The 21,113-nt window shown below is 44.9% G+C and overlaps 1 protein-coding gene across 7 annotated transcripts in view; it reads right to left on the reverse strand.

The window, feature by feature from the left end:
- LOC144495138 (storkhead-box protein 2-like) overlaps positions 1-21,113 on the reverse strand; it is a 333,400-nt gene that overhangs the window by 34,755 nt on the left and 277,532 nt on the right. For 6 of the 7 annotated variants that reach the window (XM_078215090.1, XM_078215088.1, XM_078215089.1 and 3 more), the window contains one exon: positions 7,098-7,250. In XM_078215090.1, the coding sequence (XP_078071216.1) occupies positions 7,098-7,250 (153 nt within the window). Of the gene's footprint in view, positions 1-7,097; positions 7,251-20,105; positions 20,243-21,113 lie in introns of those variants that run through there. The other variant, XM_078215094.1, reaches the window with a different exon arrangement.

The raw sequence follows: 21,113 nt of genomic DNA on the forward strand, positions 1-21,113 counted from the left end.
ATGGAGTGATTTAAACACAAGGATGCAAGGCGTCTAAGGCAGCACCTTCCAAACCCACAACCACTGCCATCTAGAAGGACAAGGGCAGCAGATGCTTGGGAACACCACCACCTGGAAGTTCCCTCTCTGTAGTAGGTGGCCCCTTTAATTGGCATACATCAGGAAGATCATGTGACCAGATCACCCAATGGGGAACAAGTGCTGAGATGTCGATGCAGAACATGGGCTTTTGCAGAAGCTGAAAGAATCACTAAACACTGAAGATTTACGCAGCCTAGGAATAATGCAGAGTGCTTTCGATGTGAGGGCAGCCACTTCTCAGAAGTGTGTAGATTTAAAGGAACAAAGTGCTTTGGATGTGGAAGAAAAGGTCATTTGAGGCATAAGTGCAAAAGCAGGTAGGGCCAGCCCAGTACAAGCAGAGTAAATAACCCAGCCCCAGTGCATAGTATGGAGGATTGTCCAGTGGAGTAAAATGTTACATCACTAAGCAATGTGGAAGTGGGCAAAGTAGCCCTTACCACAGTAGTGTTGATAGTGAAGAGCCGGCAACTAAAGATGGAGGCAGACATGGGGGCATTAGCTACTGTTGAGAGTGAACAGACCTACCGATATCTCAAAGGAGTCCAATCCCTGAACTTGATGAACATTGCTGCAAGACCAGCCACACATACCGGCAAGGCCATAAAGATATTAGGAACAACTACAACCCCTGTGATTACAGACAGCAGTTGGCACAGCGACCACTGACGGTGGTGTTGGGCCAAGGATCGAGTTTAATGGGGGTGTGATTAGCTCCAGGAGATTAAGTTGAATTGGCAGGACATCTTTAAGATAAAAGAAGGGGCTTGTACAGAATCCTGAGTAAATACTAGTGGTGTTCCAGGAGGAACTAGGAAAGATCAAAGGATTGCAAGCAAAAATCCATGTGAATTCGGAAGCTAACCTGAGATTTCTTAGGGCAAGACCTGTGCCCAACACATTAGCAGAGAAGGTAGAGACAGAGCTAAAATGACTGGAAGACTTGGGCATCATCAGGCCATTCACAATCTACAGTGTGGACAGTACCCATTGTGCCAGTAATTAAACCAGACAAGACTATCTATATCTGTGGGGACTACAAGCTGATGGTAAACCAGGCTGCGAAACTGAATAAGTACCCCATCCCCAAAATGGAGGATCTGTATGCCAAGTTGCCTGGGGGTCTGATACATACAAAGTGGACACAAAGCTTACGAACAGTTAGAACTGGACAACACATCAAGAGCTTATGTCACCATAAATACACGTAAAGGTCTGTATTAAAACACGTCTATGTTTGGAACTTCATTGACTTGTGCTTTCTTCCAGTGAACAATGGAGAGTATGTTGCAGGGTTTGCCCAGAGTTGTCATTTCTTTGGATGACATCCTAATTAAAGGGTCCACCTAGGAGGAACATTTGACAAATTTGGACAAAGTTTTGAAAAAATTCGGTGGCACAGTGGTTAGCACTGCTGCCTCACAGCGCCAGGGACCCGGGTTTGAATCCTGCCTTGGGTCACTGTCTGTGTGGAGTCTGCATGTTCTCCCTGTGTCTGCGTGGGTTTCCTCCGGGTGCTCTGGTTTCCTTCCACAGTCCGAAAGATGTGCTGGTTAGGTACATTGACCATGCTAGATTCTCCCTGAGTGTACCCGGACAGGTGCTGGAGTGTGGCAACTCGGGGATTTTCACAGTAACTTCATTGCAATATTAATATAAGCCTACTTGTGACACTAATAAATAAACTTTAAGAAGGCAGGAGTGCACCTAAAAAGAGAAAAGTGCAACTTCCAATTAGAGAAGGTGGCTTATCTTGGTTCTTGGGTCAATGCTCAGGGGTTACTCCCAAATAAGGACAAAGCAAAAGCGACTAAAGAGACACCAGCCCCATGGAAAACCTCAGAACTCAGATTCTTCCTTGGGATGGTCAATTATTATTCCCAATTCTATCAACATTACTAGCACCGTTGCATGTTCTGTTAAAAAAGTGCCAGAGATAGTGTTGGAAAACACAAAAAAGAGGCTTTTAACAAGTTAAGCAGACACTAACATGCTTATTGGTGCATTTTGACCCCTCTAAGAAGATAGTACTTACATGCGATGCATCACCGTATGGAGTTGGGGCTGCTATCCCACACAGTGGATGATGGGTCCGAGAGACCCATTGGATATGTATCAAGGACCCTGTCAGATGCAGAAAGAGGATACTCCCAGATAGAAAAGGAAGGCCTGGCCGATATCAATGGCATCAAGAAGTTTTATCAATACATAAACGGGAGATATTTTACTATCATCATAGACCACAAGCCACTTTTAGGGCATTTCAAGGAAAACAAGGCGATTCGTCCAATTGCTTCTGTGAGATGACAGGCACTGTTCTTGTTGGCCTACAAATAGACATTCAAACATCGGCCAGGGGCTTACATAGCCAATGCAGACACTTTAAGTCATCTCCCATTTCCCAAAAGCACACCACTCCCTCTCGTCCCACAGGCGATTGTAATGGCTTTAAACTTTCTGAACTCTTTACCTGTAACGGCACACTGGACGAATAGAGACTCACTGTAATTGGAGATTAAGCACATGATATTGCATGGATCGCAGAATGAGAGAGCTTCAGTGGAAATGATGCCTCATCAGCTCAGGAAGAATAAGCACAACTGCAAGAATGGTGTTGTCCTTTGGGCAGCGAGAGTAGTCATCTCCATTCCAAGAAGAGAGTTATTGCTTGTAGAATTGCATAGTGACCATCTGGGCGTATCGAAGATGAAAATGCTCGTGAGAAGCTATATCTGGTGTCCTCCCATCGATGCTGATATAGAAAGTGTTGTCAAACAATTGTGACCATTGCCAGTTCCAGCAAAAGCCACCAGCTACAGCCCCCCGTGTCCTGGGAATGGCCAGGTTGACCAAGGGTAAAACTTCATGTGATTAAATTGGCCCATTTATGGACACAACGTTCCTTTTGTTAGTGGATGCCTGAAATGGATGGAGGCATTCGAAATGAGATCCACAACTTCATACACCACGGCCGAGAAACCGCACCAATCTTTCCCCACCCACAGCGTACCAGGAGTACTTGTCTCGGACAACAGAACAGCATTCACAAGTGCCGAATTCCAGAAGTTCATGACATCTAATGGCGTAAAACATATTCGAACTGTGTCACATCACCCCTCTTCAAATGGATTGACCAAATGTGCAGTTCAGAGTTTCAAGATGAAGCGGACACCTGCATCACTAGAAACTAAGATGACACTGTTAGCTTTTCTGCCAGCCTATCGAACACTGTTCCTGTTAGCCGAGAGCACCACCCTTCATACCACCATTGGAATAGCTGCAGCTGAGCTGCTGGACCAGGTTGGGCCTGGTAGTTCCGAATTTGGCGAGGAAGGTGGAGATGAGGCAGAGTTGTCAGAAAAGCAACCAAGATTCATCAAAAATAAAAAGAGCATCTGACAAGCATAGATGATCCAGTTTTTGCGAAGAATTTTGGAAATGGACTGAATTGGATCTCAGGAGTTGTGGTGGCCAGGATGGAGCCACTGTCCTATGAGGTGAGAGTGCAGGACAAGTTAGTGAAGAAACATGTAGATAATTTGAGGAGGTGGGGGCCATCCCAAGAGCCAGTGTTACTGCCTGATCAAATTGTGCCAACAAGTGGTGTTGTCGTTTGTCCGAGATGAAGAGGCTGATCAGCCAGTGGCAGGACAAAGCGCTGCTCCCAATGAAACTGACACATTGGAAACACCTGAACTCCCAGCTAATCCCTTCTGCCAGCACTTGGCCCATAACCCTGAATGTTACGACATGCCAAGTACTCATCCAGGTACTTTTTAAAGACTGTGAGGCAACCTGCCTCTACCACCCTCCCACGCAGCACATTCCAGACCGTCACCACCCTCTGGGTAAAAAACTTTTTCCTCATATCTCCCCTAAACCTCCTGCTCCTCACCTTGAACCTATGTCCTCTCGTGACTGACCCTTCAACTAAGGGGAACAGCTGCTTCTTATACATTCCGTCCATGTCCCTCATAATTTTGTACACTTCGATCAGGTCGTCCCTCAGTCTTCTCTGCTGCAGAGAAAACAACCCAAGCCTAACCAACCTCTCTTCATAACTTAAATGTTCCACCCCAGGCAGCATCCTGGTGTATCCCATGTACATTTACCTTCTTTACAAGTCTCCCATGTGGGACTTTGTCAAAGGCTTCGTTGAAATCCATATAAACTACATCAACTGCTCTATGCTCATCTACACACCTGGTCACCTCCTCAACAAATTCAATCAAATTTGTTAGGCATGACCTCCCTCTGATGAAGCTATGCTGACTATCCCTGATCAAGCTTTGTCTCTCCAAGTGGAGATAGATGCGCTCCTTCAGAAGTTTCTCTAATAGTTTCCCTACCACTGACATGAGACTCACAGGTCTGTAGTTTCCTGGTTTATCGCTACAACCCTTCTTAAATAGTGGAACCACATTAGCTGTTCACCTCCCCCGTGGCCAGAGAGGAATTGAAAATTTGGGTCAGAGCCCCTGCAATCTCCTCCCTTGCCTCCCACCGTGGCCTAGGGCACAATTCATCCAGACCTGGAGATTTATCCACTTTTAAGGCTGCCAACACCTCCAATGCCTTTTCCTTCCCTACGTCAATTTGCTCAAGAACCTCACAGTCTCTCTCCCTGAATTCTATACCATCGTCCTTATTTTCTTGAAGACGGATGTGAAGTATTCATTCAACACTCTCCCAATGTCCTCTGGCTCCACCCACAGATTGCCTCCTTGGTGCCTAATGGGCCCTACACTTTCCCTGGCTATCCTCTTCCCATTGAAATACTTATAGAATATCTGCGAATTTTCACTATTCTTACCAGTCAGAGCTTTCTCATATCCCCTCTTTGCTCTCCTATTTGCTTTCTTAAGCTCCGCTCTGCACTTTCTATACTTCACTAATGCCTCCACTGATTTGCTCCCCTTGTATTTGTCAAAAGCCTTTCTTTCCCTTCTCATTGTATCCTGAATATCTCTGGTCATTCATGGTTCTCTGGGCTTGTTACTCCTTCCTATCACCTTAGAGGGAACATGCTGGGCTTGCACCCTCTGCAGATTTCCCCATCAGTAGTTGTTCCCATTCTACCTTTGGCCAGATCCTGCCTTATTTTATTAAAATCCACTGTCTCCCAATTCAAAACTCTGTTTTTTGTAACTTGTCTATTTCCTTGTCCATAAAAAGCTTAAATTGTACCATGTTGTAGTACATCTCTTGAATGAAAAAAAAATGGTTTTGGGAGACTGAGAGCCAACCGGGACAGCAAGTCAGGCATGAGGGGTGAGCATTTTGTGCTGCAGGATAGGATACAGCCGAGGGACACCAAGCAGCAGATGGGAAAATATGAATAGGAGCGACTACCACCGTTGGAAATGAAGTGGCAAGTTGCTGGGTTTTGTGAAGAAAGTTCCAGAGTATAGGGTCTGGTGAAAGTAGTGTTGTTAATGGAGGGGGATGGGAACTGAAATATAGCCATTTTGAGTGCAATCGCTTTGTTAAGCAGGACCTGAACAGCATAGGAACAGGCCCTTTGGCCCTCGAAGCCTGCACCAATCACATTGTCTTATCTAAACCAACCACTTATATCCCTCTATTCCCCACTTGTCCATATTCCTATCAAGAGAAGTCTTAAACCATTGCCATAGTTTGGTTCACTTTTGGTATTTACAACAAATATAACACCTTATAGAATACTGAGCAATTTGTTAAAGTGAATGATTTAATCACTGAATGTAATACTTGCTGGCAATAATATAAAAGCAGATCCTGCTTTTTGTTTATAACTAGTTGGCTTCTGAATTTCTACTACTAGATGCTGCCAACATATCTGAAATCATTGGCTGAAATTTTTTTTTTCCCTCCAACACCAGTAATGCAGCAGTTTAATTATAAAAGTCAATCGCACTCATGTAAAGCCACGCTGATAATAATTGGGCTTTGCCCATGACTAGCACAGGTCACGACAAGGTTTGGCACAAATTACCCACGAGAGAGCATTAGATGTGCAGGTCATATTAAACAGCTACATTGTATTCTAATATAAACAACTGAACATGATCACCATGGGACTTGTTTCACATAAGACTCTGCAAATTTTTTAAAAAAGTCTTTAAATATAAAACAAAAAATCTTTTAAGCACTGAAAATGTGGAGCATGACAATCAGCATCTGTTAGAAGATGTGTTATACCCAAAACGTTAACCTGTCTACTTAACTTACAGGTGAGGACCTATTATATTTTCACCCTACGGAAGCAGAGAGTTGAGATTGATTACCTCCCCATCAACCTTTCCTGTATTGATGCAAACACATACTGATACATCAACTAGACATATAGCTTAGACTACAATATCAGTGGGACTCCGTCACTTAAAACTTATTTCGCCATCAAAGGAAACAAAGAACAGTACAGCACAGGAACAGGCCCTTCGGCCCTCGAAGCCTGCACCAATCACATTGTCCTATCCAAACCAACCACTTATATCCCTCTATTCTCCATTTGTTCATATGCCTATCAAGATAGGTCTTAAATGTCACTAACGTATCTGCCTCAACCCCTCACTTGGTAGTGCATTCCAGGCCCCCACCACCCTCTGTGTAAAAAAACTTCCCCCGCACATCTCTACTGAACCTTTCCCCCCCGCTTATCTTGAACTTGTGCCCCCTTGTAATTGTCATTTCTGCCCTGGGAAAAAGCTTCCAACTGTTCACCCTACATATACCTTTCATAATTTTATAAACTTCTATCAGGATGCCCCTCAGCCTCTGCCTTTCCGGGGAGAACAATCCCAGTTTATACAATCTCTCCTTATAGCTAATACCCTTCATACCAGGCAACATCCTGGTAAACCTTTTCTGTACTCACGTCCTTCTCGTAATGTGGTGACCAGAATTGAGACACAGTATTCCAAATGTGGCCTAACCAATGTTTTATATGTTTTCAAAATACTTTTTGATATCTTTAAATTCAGCATCATTGCTAACCCTCATATATTTTGCAAAACATTTATCGCTTAAAAACATACCTGGAAAGCAGGTAGCTAAATGTTCCATGAGCGCTTCCTGTGTGACCGGTTTTCTTGAAGCATTCATTGCCGAGATGGCCAAGCAAAGAATTTCCCCGAGTGGAATAAACTGTGACTGGCTGATGGGGGACATACTGATCGGTGACACATCACCTATGGATCAGATATAGAAATAAACCTCATTAGATTTATTATACAAAAGACAAGCCATATTTATTCTGTTTAAAATGCACACTCCTCAGTACCCACTGATCAAACAAATACTTCATAAAGGGAATCAGTGTCAATATAAATCAGGTATTTGCATCAACATAAATCACACATCAAAAGTAACATGTTGAAAACTGGCACATAAATCTGACATAGGAACTGTTAGTAAATTAATCCCATATATCTACTCTGTATCTCCCTGCTCTTAAGTATACTATAACAAAAAAATCAATGGTGTAACTAAACTAGGACCAAAATAATATTGAAGTGGAGAAGCCGGCGTCGGATTGGGGTGAGCATGGTAAGAAGTCTCAAAACACTAGGTTATAGTCCAACTGGAATCACAAGCTTTCGGAGCGCTGCTCCTTCATCAGGTAAGTGGAGAAGTAGGTTTCACAAACACGGCATATAGAGAACGAGACTCAGTTGCAAGATAATGGTTGGAATGCAAGATTCCAAATCAAGATTCCAAATAAATCTGTTGGACTTTAACCTGGTGTTGTGAGACTTCTTACCGTGCCCAAAATAAAATTTATACAGGACAGCAACATTTCCAAATTCAGAGTCTGTGGTCTGCGCTGAGTTAACCAATATTATTTATTAGTGTCACAAGTGGGCTTACATTAACATTGCAATAAAGTTACTGTGAAAATCCCCTAGTCACCTCACTCTGGCACCTGTTCATACTAAGGGAGAATTTAGCATGGCCAATCCACCTAACCAGCATGTCTTTCGGACTCTGGGAGGAAACTGGAGCACCCAGAGGAAACCCACGCAGACACGTGGAGAATGTGCAAACTCCACACAGACAGTGACCCTCGCTGGGAATCGAACCCCGGTCCCTGGCAGTATCCGGAGGAAACCCACAGTGACGTGAAGAGAACGTGCAAGCTCCACACAGATAGTGACCCAAGATGGGAATTGAACCCGGGTCTCTGGAGCTGTGAGGCAGCAGTGCTAACCACTGTGCCACCGTGCCACCCCCAGGATTACTATAGATTTTAGCTTGCTTGGCTAGGTTGGTGGGGAGAGGAAAAACATGTAACAATGTTCCCATTCCCAATCGGCATTCAACCACCTCCACTGCAAGGGTATGCACGTGGGTGCTATGCAAAGGCAGGATCAGGCTCATATATACTGCTGCTACTGTTACTACTGACCAAATGCACACAATGGCTGATTTCAACAAGGTGTTGTGTTTCGGTTTGTCTCTACGATTGGAGTGGCACTGGGGCAGCACGGTGGCACAGTGGTTAGCACTGCTGCCTCACAGCGCCAAGGACCCGGGTCCAATTCCCGCCTCAGGTGGCTGTCTGTGTGGAGCTTGCACATTCTCCCCGTGTCTGCGTGGGTTTCCTCCGGGTGCTCCGGTTTCCTCCCACAGTCCAAAGATGTGCAGGTTAGGTTGATTGGCCATGCTAAATTAACCCTAGTGTCATGGGGATTAGCAGGGTAAATATGGGAGGTAATGGGTGGGATTGCGGTCAGTGCAGGCTCGATGGGCCGAATAGCCTCCTTCTGCACTGTCGGGATTCTATGAGTACAATAGTATCCTGTCATGAAAGACTGTCTTTCAGGTATGGAGTAATTCCAGGTGGGAAAATGGGGGGAAAAGAGTGTGACAAGTCTCTGGAATATAGTTCAAAGGAATAAACTGTCTAATAGAAATTATGTTTTTTTTTGTCATTTTTCTTCCATTGTTAACACATGCTGACAGAGCTGTGTTCCTAAAATTACTGTCGGACTACAAAAATATGTTTGGGAGATTCAAGACATTTTTAATGATTGAGATTGCTATCAGAAAGGCCAGTTAAAGTGCCCCATTTTATTGCACGCCCTCAGGATTGACAGCACACAAATATCTATGCTTTATTTATGCAGAAGTTGTCAGCACCCTTCTGCAGTGATATACTGCTGCAAACTGCAAGTTGTGACAGTGGAACACAAAGCGCAATCTATAAATTTGCACCTCTGATGTCAAGAGGGTATTGTTCTCTTGTGCACTGAGATGCTATTATTCTTCATTACGGACCTCTGGCACCGGTTCAATCTGAAATACCACCTCTGATTTCCCAAGGCAGAAATAAGGCAAAAAGCAGACAAAATATACATTGACGAACCAAGTCAAACTCATCAGTTTTACATTTTTATAGGCGTGAGCAGTCTCAACATTTATAAAAATACATCCACAAAAAGCTAGCCGAGAACTGCATACCTCACCCAGAGGTTCTACATGCTCTACTGTTTGTTAGTCTTTATTAAGTACTGCGCACTTCATTCACATTTTTCACTACCTTGACATTTCCTGCTTTACAGTGCTTCACTTTTCGTTATATATTGCTGCACAGATGGAAAGTTTGTGACATCTTAATTTATTCCCCAAAAAGATCTACTTTACTTGTCCGTTGGTTTGCAATAAAATCCTGGAAACTGAATCACAGGCACTTGAATCATAAAGTGGGCTGGGGATTAGCACTCTGTTCTGTGCTTGTTCACAATGCTACATTTTGGAGCATAGTTTCATGGTTGTTACAGCGTAGAGAGTTACGATATTGTAGCATAATGTGGAGACAGTCTCGCCGAAGGAAAAAGTCAGGTCAGCGTTAATTAGTTTTCCCCTTCTCTGTTTACCTTTTTTGCAGTTGGCAAAAGTCTTGAAATAATGGAGTTTCTGTCTCCGATGTTTAAAATGAAGGGGGCGTGGGGGGGGCAGGAATTGAAATTCCACAGATTCCAGCAAGATGCTGGAGGAATGACAGGTCTAAAGTTAACAAAGAGAAAAGCAGCTTAACACCTAAAGTAAATGTCAGGGACATAGCCACGTCAATTTGGAAGTGATTTCCTGCTATTTAGTGCAGCTTCAGCATTGGTGCAAATTCATTCCAAAAATGCGTTGTTAGGAAATTGCTATTAGCAGAGTAGAGCGAAGCCACTATATGGTACTGGGTTTGCTTGTCTCTAACATCTAACGTTGGAAGTAGGTCCAAAAGTGGCACATTTGATGTTTCAGTTCACACAACAACATAGAACATAGAACAGTACAGCACAGAACAGGCCCTTCGCCCCACGATGTTGTGCCGAGCTTTATCTGAAACCAAGATCAAGCTATCCCACTCCCTATCATCCTGGTGTGCTCCATGTGCCTATCCAATAACCGCTTAAATGTTCCTAAAGTGTCTGACTCCACTATCACTGCAGGCAGTCCATTCCACACCCCAACCACTCTCTGCATAAAGAACCTACCTCTGATATCCTTCCTATATCTCCCACCATGAACCCTATAGTTATGCCCCCTTGTAATAGCTCCATCCATCCACAACAACAGCTTCTATTTAGTGTGACCTATAAGGGATCAAAATTATCCCTATTTTATAGGGTCATCATCTGATCAAAATGGATGCTAAAGCAAAGAGATGAGGACGGAGGAGAGGCAACCAAGAATTTAATCACCGGTGGCTTTTGCAGAGGGTCACAAAGGGGAAGAGGAAGGTAGAGACAACAATGGGGTTTAGAGAAAAATTTGCAAAGCACGGGGCCTAGTTGTTCAAGGAACAATTGCATGAGTACATACCACTGAAAAGGGTCATCGAGACATCGGCTCTATTCTCTCCCCACAGATGTTGTCAGAGCTGCTGAGATTTTCCAGCATTTTCTGTTTTTGTTTCAGGTTCCAGCATCCGCAGTATTTTGCTTTTCACTGAAAATGTGGTTATTTACTGAATCATTATTTGCATAATTTATATTCACATGCGAAGATGGTCACTAAAACGGTGAACATAGAGATTAGGACAAAAGCAAATTACTGCGGATGCTGGAACCCAATACCAAAAGGTAAAATGCTGGAAAATCTCAGCAGGTCTGGGAGCATCTGTAAGGAGAGAAAAGAGCTGACGTTTCAGGTCCAGATGACCCTTTGTCAAAGCTGAGATTAGGACAAATTTGATTTACACTTGAAGACTATCGCAGCATGAAACGTTTGCTACAGGCATTAACTGAGTAAGAAACTTTCCATCTTCTACGGAAAAATTGGAACAATGGTTGAAGCAGGGGAAAATACAGGGTAATAGGGCAGACCAGGGCATTGGGCTGGATGGCCTTTTGTACCGTAATGTTGCTTGGGTCTAATTTTTTCTGCTATCTCAAGCTCATCGTTTGATTGATGAGGGAAGGGCCATGGATGTCGTCTACATGGAATTTAGTAAAGCATTTGACAAGGTCCCTCATGGCAGGCTGGTGCAAAAGGTTAAATCTCACGGGATCAAAGGTGAACTAGCTAGATGGGTACAGAACTGGCTTGGCCATAGAAGACAGAGGGTAGCAGTGGAGGGGTCTTTTTCTGATTGGAGGTCAGTGACTAGTGGTGTTCCGCAGGCTCTGTACTGGGACCTCTGCTGTTTGTGATATATATAAATGATTTGGAAGAAGATGTAGCTGGTCTGATTAGTAAGTTTGTGGACGACACAAAGATTGCTGGAGTTGCGGATAGTGATGAACATTGTCAGAGAATACAGCAGGATATAGATAGGCTGGAAAATTGGGCGGAGAAATGGCAGATGGAATTTAATCCAGATGAATGTGAAGTGATGCATTTTGGTAGATCTAATGCAGCGGGGAGCTATACAATAAATGGCAGAACCATCAGGAGTATACACAGAGGGATCTGGGTGTGCAAGTCTACAGATCCTTAAAGGTGGCAGCACAGATGGAAAAGGTGGTGAAGAAGGTATATGGCATGCTTGCCTTTATTGGACGGGGCATAGAGTATAAAAGTTGGCATATGATGTTGCAGTTATATAGAACGTTGGTTAGGCCACATTTGGAATACTGCGTCCAGTTCTGGTCGCCACACTACCAGAAGGACGTGGAGGCTTTGGAGAGAGTGCAGAAAAGGTTTACCAGGATGTTGCCTGGTATGGAGGGTATTAGCTACGAGGAGAGATTGAGTAAACTAGGGTTGTTCTCCCTGGAAAGACAGAGGTTGAGGGGCGACCTAATAGAAGTTTATAAAATTATGAAGGGCATAGATAGGGTGAACAGTTGGAAACTTTTTCCCAGGTCAGAAATGACAAACACAAGGGGTCACAAGTTCAAGGTAAGGGGGGGCAAGGTTCAATACAGATATGCAGGGGACGTATTTTACACAGAGGGTGGTGGGGGCCTGGAATGCACTACCAAGCAAGGTGGTTGAGGCAGACACGCTGGGATCATTTAAGACTTATCTAGATAGCCACATGAACAGACTGGGAATAGAGGGATACAAACGGATGGTCTAGTTAGGAACACATGATCGGTGCAGGCTTGGAGGGCCAAAGGGCCTGTTGCTGTGCTGTATTGTTCTTTGTTGTTCATAGCTCAACCTACATTTTCATTCAAGACCAACAAACTGCACTGTAAATAAACAAATGTTTAATGGCAGTTTTTAATCAACTCTGCCAGTGATGTTACACAATGAGCAGTTAACAAATCCTGATGGTCCTTTCCTGTGAGTGTTGCCTGACATTTTAAAACTCTCATAAAATTCTGTGAGCTGGGCAACTCTGCTTCGCCAGTTCTTTCCATGAAGCTTACTACTGTGCTGCAGCATTGTCACTACCCCATTTATCTGATTTTGCAGTGACAATGTGATGATGACAGAAACTCTACTGAGGTCTCAGGAGGGAGACAGCGTTGTGCGATGCTGCATAAATGACTAGTTATTTCCTAATTGTGATGAAAGACATATTTTTCAAAAGCAGGTCATGGTTTGCTAATATTCCACAGCAGAACTAGAAGCCCGATCCTTCCATCGGGAGAAGGGGGGCAGTTTTTAAAACATAAGCACCGGGAATCTGCACTCCGAAATTTAAAAAAAGCATGTTGAGTTAAAGCCAGCAATGTACAGTGATGTGCACAGTTTATACTGTGTCTGAGTATAAAGAACCAACAAAGAACAAAAAAATTACAGCACAGAAACAGGCCCTCCAAGCTTGCACCGACCGACCATGCTGCCCGACTGAACTATAACCCCCTACCCTTCCGGGGACCGTATCCCTCTATTCCCATCCTATTCATGTATTTGTCAAGACGCCCCTTAAAAGTCACTATCGTATCCGCTTCCACTACCTCCCCCGGCAGCGAGTTCCAGGCACCCACTACCCTCTGAGTAAAAAACTTGCCTCGTACATCTCCTTTAAACCTTGCCCCTCGCACCTTAAACTTCTGCCCTCTAGTAATTGACTCTTCCACCCTGGGAAAAAGCTTCTGACTATCCACTCTGTCCATGCCCCTCATAATCTTGTAGATTTCTATATACTGATGCCTGAGCACCGCATTAGTAAGGAATGTCGTACCTCTTTCATTTGTAGGGTTGGGTGGATTAGGTGAAGTATTTACATGACAGCAGGTAAAATTGCGGCCATCTGTCTTGAGTGACAATGAAGCTATTTACAGATGTAACAAGACACCTCACTTCAAGCATGAGAGGGCAACAGAAGCATTCAGGTGAAACTGGTCGGCGGGGGCGGGGGGGGGGGGGGGGGGGGGTGGGTGGATTTAGCTTGGGGCCCCACAGTTTTACTGAAGCATTTCACCAGGCTTCATTGTGATTTAGAACATGTTTTCCTGCCTCAGAAATGTTTCCCCATGAACATTCCATCATCATGGTGATGAAAGTGTGGATCGGACTTAATCTGGCAGATTCCTTTTCTGTTCGCCACACTTTCAGCTTCCTGCTTCGGAGAAAATATCCTGGTTATACATCTCGCTGCTTTGTGTAAATTCGGTTAACTGTTTGCAAGAACTCTGCGCGTGAAGCAACGAGAATGGCTTTACAGTTTACTACCTAGTTTTACCCACTAGAATTAGATTTCAAGATGGCGCCAGAGTGTGGTCACTTCCTGCAAGCTGTGCCCAGCATACCCTCAAATTTTATCTTTTACTCTTGTTCTATGCTTTTAAAACTCTACTCTAACTAACTCTGAATCAATGCTATGACTGTAACACTACATTCTGCACCCTCTCCTTTCCTTCTCTATGTACGGTATGCTTTGTCTATATAGCGCGCAAGAAACAATACTTTTCACTGCATACCAATACATGTGACAGTAATAAATCAAATCAAATCAAAATGGTTATATCATAGAATCCCTACAGTGCAGAAGGAGGCCATTTGGCCCATCGAGCCTGCACCGACAACAATCCCACCCAGGCCCTAACTCCACATATTTACCCAACTAATCCACCCGACATCGCCGTAACACCAAGGAGCAATTTAGCAAGACCAATCAACCTAACCTCGCAACTTTGGACTGTGAGAGGAAACCAGAGCACCTGGAGGAAACACACACAGACACGGGGAGAATGTGCAAACTCCACACAGTCACCCAGACAGACAGTGAGGCAGCAGTGCTAACTACTGTGCCACCCCAAATAAATCTTCAATGCAATGGCCGGGAATCGAACCTGGGTTAGCTGCTGGGAAAATAGCTATGCTCACCACTATGCCACCATCGCTCATTGCTCAGTTACATGTGACAACAGTTGCATAAGTTACTTTGCTTGAGCAGACTAACGGGGAACTGGACACAGAGAGCAATCCCTGCACCAGAACCGGCACACAGAGTACTGGGTCTGATACCGGTGAACCGTTCAGGGTTACTGGGCATCCCCATACAGCTCACCAGTAACTCAGCATTGGATTTTAAAACTGCTGTAATGCTGAGAGTGTCTGTCAGGTAGCCCCAAGTAGCTGTCAGGGTGGCACGGTAGCACAGTGGTTAGCACTGCTGCTTCACAGCGCCAGGGACCCGGGTTCGATTCCCGGCTTGCATCACTGTCTGTGATGTCTGTTTGCACATTCTCCCCGTGTCTGCGTGGGTTTCCTCCGGGTGCTCTGGTTTCCTCCCACATTCTGAAAGACGTGCTGGTTAGCTGCATTGACCTGAACAGGCGGCGGACTGTGCCGACTAGGGGAATTTCACAGTAACTTCATTGCAGTGTTAATGTAAAGCTTACTGTGACCAATAAATAAACTTGACTTTTTTTTAATTTCTGGGAGGGTAGGGAGGCGATGGACGGGGAGAAGGTGATTGGGAGTCTGGGGATGGTGGGATGAGGGGAGTGGGGTGTTCGGTGGAGTGGTGCAGTGGTGAAATGATACGAATGAATGGTATTTGGCTCCAAATTCAGCTAACTTGTTTCTTTTTAAAAAACAAACTTGGCTTTTTAGTGGTGGCCTCTAGCAGTCCCCCGAGGGATTGCCAATTATGTTACGCACGAACCACTTGCCAGTCTGGTGTTGGCTGCATTCCAGGCAGGCCAGTTTTGAAAAAAAGTGGCCTAACGGTACGAAAACCAGATATCGCCAGTTGCGAACGCTGGATTTTCTGCAGAAAATGCTGGAAAATTCCAGCAGGTCTTACAGCATCTGTGGAGAGTGAATAGAGCTAACATTTCTCTCTGCACAGATGCTGTCAGACCTGCTGAGATTTTCCAGCATTTTCTATTTTTGTTTCAGATTCCAGCATCCGCAGTATTTTGCTTTTATATTATTACACTGGTTTTCTGCCTTTACCAATATATGTGCGTGAAGGCTGCCAGACATGCAGACTATTACACTATAGTTTGGGTGCAGATCCAATCCATTTCTAGGATCTAAGTTCTTAACTGGTAGTATTTGATGTGATGAAACAGACAAATAAACCAAGAATTACTGGTGCATTAGTGCCACTATAATTCTCAAATTGCTAATGCTGACTTAAAGGTTTTCAAGCTGAACTCCACAAGTTTGAGGGGAATGATGTGGGTATGGAGAATCTGGCTGCAGGAATATCCTTTGTTTGGATGCAGGATTCAAGGACTTAGAAATGTAGTTTAAAGGATTGAAAAGGAAAATAAGCAAAGTAGCCAAGTATGTTTTTAGTAGGAGGCCAATAGAAGTGCGGACCAGATTATATAGGGATGATGGAACAATAAAACATGACACATGTTTTAATAAAGATTTGATGAATTCTTGTTTGGAAAAGAGATATGTTATTCTATAGCCATGGCAAGGAACTTGATGGCAGGCTTGGAAGCATAGGCTATGGACCAATGACCTCCTACCCAAGAGATTACTCTGCCACGAGAAAAATATAATATATTCTTGCACTTGGTTGCAAAACTACTGTTGCCAGCTAAGTGTGGAGCATGATTGCCTTTATTCTACCATTTTCAGCCGGTCTATGCGTTTGCGGGCATAATCGGCCTCAGACAGTCGATCCTATATTGTTACAGAGCACAGGCTTTCTGCTTTCACTTCGCAAAAACAAGCAAGTGGAGATTTGCGGTCCCAGAACGCTGCCTGAACACCAGGTCATTTACACTAAAGGAGAACCATATGTCTCCCTCAGCACTGCATTTTGCTGCATAACCCCCATTATGAATTTGAGCCAAAGTAGGAGTTTTTGCTCCCAGATTCGGAATATTTCCCGCCTCAGGACAAAGTGCCCCAGAAGTTGGGATTTTATTCCAGTGGTGGGGTTCTCCAAGAGTCGGGCAGGTGACCCCGGAATGAGTGCGGAGGCTACTGGGTGCAGAGGTGAGCTGGCTGAGGGTCTGCCTCGGCGCTCTGTCAATGTTGAAGTTTTACAAAAAACAATAAAACACAGAACAGTCCTCATGTACTCCTATGCCCCATCTAGGTCAACCCATGCCTCCTATCTCCTCTATGACAACCTGCGTCTCCATCTCCCATAGCCAATCTATGCCCCTCTGCCCATCCCCATGTCTCATATGCTCCCTCCCCCATGACCCTCCCATGTCACCTCATGCTGCTCTGTCTAGCCTCATGGCTTTTTATAGCCCTTATGCCAACTTCATGCCTACTTGTGCCAATCCATGATCATCACCTGCCACCCTTTGCTGTTGGACCTACAATGCCAACTCACCCAGTATCCACCATGGGTTGACCGCAGGAGCTGAGCTGAGATGAAACATTAAAAAAAAACTCTCATTCATAAAAAAAATCTACTACCATTTACCAAAAAACATTTTCAGTCATCCAAACGCGAAACATTGGCTTTGTTCCTTCTCGATGTGGAGATGCCGGCGTTGGACTGGGGTAAACACAGTAAGAAGTCTAACAACACCAGGTTAAAGTCCAACAGGTTTATTTGGTAGCAAAAGCCACTAGCTTTCGGAACAGGCTGTTCCTTCGTCAGGTGGGTGGGAGTTCTGATCACAAACAGGGCACAAAGACACAAACTCAATTTACATGAATAATGATTGGAATGTGAGTCTTAAATCAAGTCTTAAAGGTACAGACAATGTGAGTGGAGGGAGCATTAAGCACAGGTTAAAAAGATGTGTATTGTCTCCAGACAGGACAGCTAGTGAGATTTTGCACATCCAGGCAAGTTGTGGGGGTTAGAGATAGTGTGACATGAACCCAATATCCCGGTTGAGGCCGTCCTCATGTGTGCGGAACCTGGCTATCAGTCTCTGCTCAGCGACTCTGCGCTGTCGTGAAGGCCGCCTTGGAGAACGCTTACCTGGAGATCAGAGGCTGAATGCCCATGACCGCTGAAGTGCTCCCCAGCAGGAAGAGAACAGTCTTGCCTGGTGATTGTCAAGGGGTGTTCATTCATCCATTGTCGTAGCGTCTGCAGGAAAGGATGTCCCAAGGCATGGCACATTGGGGAAACCATGCAGACGCTACGACAACGGATGAACGAACACCGCTCGACAATCACCAGGCAAGACTGTACTCTTCCTGTTGGGGAGCACTTCAGCGGTCATGGGCATTCGGCCTCTGATCTCCGGGTAAGCGTTCTCCAAGGCGGCCTTCACGACACACGACAGCGCAGAGTCGCTGAGCAGAGACTGATAGCCGGTTCCGCACACATGAGGACGGCCTCAACCGGGATATTGGGTTCATGTCACACTATCTGTAACCCCCACAACTTGCCTGGATGTGCAAAATCTCATTAGCTGTCCTGTCTGGAGACAGTACACATCTCTTTAACCTGTGCTTAATGCTCCCTCCACGCACATTGTCTGTACCTTTAAGACTTGATTAGCTGTAAAGACTCACATTCCAATCATTATTCATGTAAATTGAGTTTGTGTCTTTGTGCCCTGTTTGTGATCAGAACTCCCACCCACCTGACGAAGGAACAGCCTGTTCCGAAAGCTAGTGGCTTTTGCTACCAAATAAACCTGTTGGACTTTAACCTGGTCTTGTAAGACTTCTTACTTTGTTCTTTCTCCACAGATGCTGTCGGACTTGCTCAGATTTTGCAACATTTTTTGTTTTTGTTTCAGATTCCAGCATCCGCAGTAATTTGCTTTTAAATAAGAATGAGAGGGTGCAGATGTGATCTGAGAAAAAACTTTTTCACATGACTGGTTTGGGTCTGGAATGCACAGCCCGGAGGTATGGTGGAGGCAGGTTCAATTGAGGCATTTAAGAGGCATAAGGTGATTATTTGAATAGAAACACTCTGCAGGGGTACAAGGAAAAGGCAGGGGAATGGCACAAAGTCATGATGCTCATTTGGAGAGTGAGTACAGACAGGATGGGAATGGCATCCTTCTACACAGTAACGATCCTGTGATTCTGGGTTACCCCACCTCTCTAAAGGACTTCGCAAAGTTCAGATCTGTTCCTACCAGGTCTAACCTGTGCATGTAGCGTTTCACACACACGGGGCACAGAAATTAGACATGTATGAAGGCAGCTGCTGATTTATATGAGCCATGAAAAGATCATATAAACTATGCACCAAACTACGGTAACGATATCTGCTGCGCCTGTCAGACTCAAACATTTTCTAAATGAGAGGCAATGATGTTGCAAAGCTGGCCAACTATTGCAAGACACGGCATCACCATCAACAAAACAGTCGCAGGTACATTCCACCTTCACAATGCCAGTGCCAAGTAGGAACTCAACATCTCCTTGAATAAGGGGTAGCAAATTTAAACAGAGTTGAGGAGAAACTACTTCTCCTAAAGGGTTGTGAAACTGCGGAATTCGCTACCCCAAAGTGCGGTGGATGCTGGACAGTGAGTAAATTTAAGGAGGAGTGAGACAGATATTTGATTGGTAATGGGTTGAAGGGTTATGGGGAGAAGGCGGGAAAATGGGGATGAGCAACATATCAGCCATGATCGAATGGCGGAGCAGACTCGATGGGCCGAATGGCCTAATTCTGCTCCTATATCTTATGAACTTATGAACTATGAATTGGAAGAGACTGAATCACAAACAACATCCATTTATCTTGGTGATACCTTTGACTGAACACTGACATCACCTGAGTAAAACAGCAGCAAAGATCAAAATATGAAACAACCTCCTCAGCAAACTTGCTGGCTCTTCATGGAGTGCAAACAGTCAAACATTAAGGACCTCAGCTCTTGCCATTGTCTACTCCAATGCAGAAAACTGTGCACCAGTTTTGGTACAACTCATCCCACACCAGTCATGTAGATACCCAGCTCAACACAACAATGCATATCATCACAGGTGCCCTCCGATCAATTCAATTCCCCGGCTCCCAGTCCTGAGCAACATCTCACTCCATCACATAAGGAGGGAGATTGCAACAAGAAAGCTCCTGGAGAAGATTTCCATCTGCCCTCGCCTGCCGCTATACAAGGATATTACCAATCCATGCGCTGCTCGCCTCCCATCACACCAGCCTGTGTGGCTAAGATCACATTGCCAAGGAATAACAGCAGAGGCCCTATGGGAGCAGGAATGGAACAAACACGTCACCATTAAAAACTACTTCCTCATCACAGATCTCACAGCCCGCCCACTCGGCTTCAACCTACCACGCCAACATTGGGCACTCTGCACTGGCCAAGTCCTTTGTGCAGCAAATCGACACAAGTGGGGCCTTGCAGGAAACCCGGGCTGCAGCTGTGGTGCACCCCAATCAACGACTCACATCAGTGACGACCGCCCCCTGATTAAATTCAGCGTAGGGCCCAGAAGCTCCATTTAGCCACTGTGGAAGCTGGTGCCTGGTTTGGTGATTACGGCATATGCTAAAAAAAATGGAAAGGTTCTCCGTCATTGTGAAAATCCAGGCTTAGATCAAGCCCACAACTGCAACCTAAAAGCATCCCTATTTAAAGTTTTAAAGTTTATTTATTAGTGTCACAAGTAGGCTTACATTAACACTGCAATAAAGTTACTGTGAAAATCCCCAGTCACTACATTCCAGCACCTGTTCGGGTGCACTGAGGGAGAAAGGGAGAATTTAGCATGGCCAATGCACCTAACCATCACATTTTTTGGACTGTGGGAGGAAACCGGAGCATCCAGAGGAAACCCATGCAGACATGGGGAGAAAATACAGACTCCACACAGACAGCGACCCAAGCTGGGAATTGAACACAGGTTCCTGGTACTGTGAGGCAGCAGTGCTAACCACTGTGCCATCGTGCCTGAAACAATCTCTTGAAACGATGCAAGGCACTATATAGACGCAAGGACACCATCATCCATAGGGTGGCACGATGGCACAGTGGTTAGCACTGCTGCCTCACAGCGCTAGGGACCCAGGTTCGATTCCCAGCTTGGGTCACTGTCTGTGCGGAGTCTGCTCGTTCTCCAAGTGTCTGTGTGGGTTTCCTCCGGGTGCTCCGGTTTCCTCCCACAGTCCAAAAGACGTGCTGGTTAGGTGCATTGGCCATGCTAAATTCTCCCTCAGTGCACCCGAACAGGCGCCAGAGTGTGGCGACTAGGGGATTTTCAAAGTAACTTGATTGCAGTGTTAATGTAAGCATACTGTGACTCATAAATAAACTTTAAAAAATCACAACCTTTTGCTTCCT

This window comes from Mustelus asterias, chromosome 6, assembly GCF_964213995.1.
Source record: "Mustelus asterias chromosome 6, sMusAst1.hap1.1, whole genome shotgun sequence".
Taxonomy (NCBI): domain Eukaryota; kingdom Metazoa; phylum Chordata; class Chondrichthyes; order Carcharhiniformes; family Triakidae; genus Mustelus; species Mustelus asterias.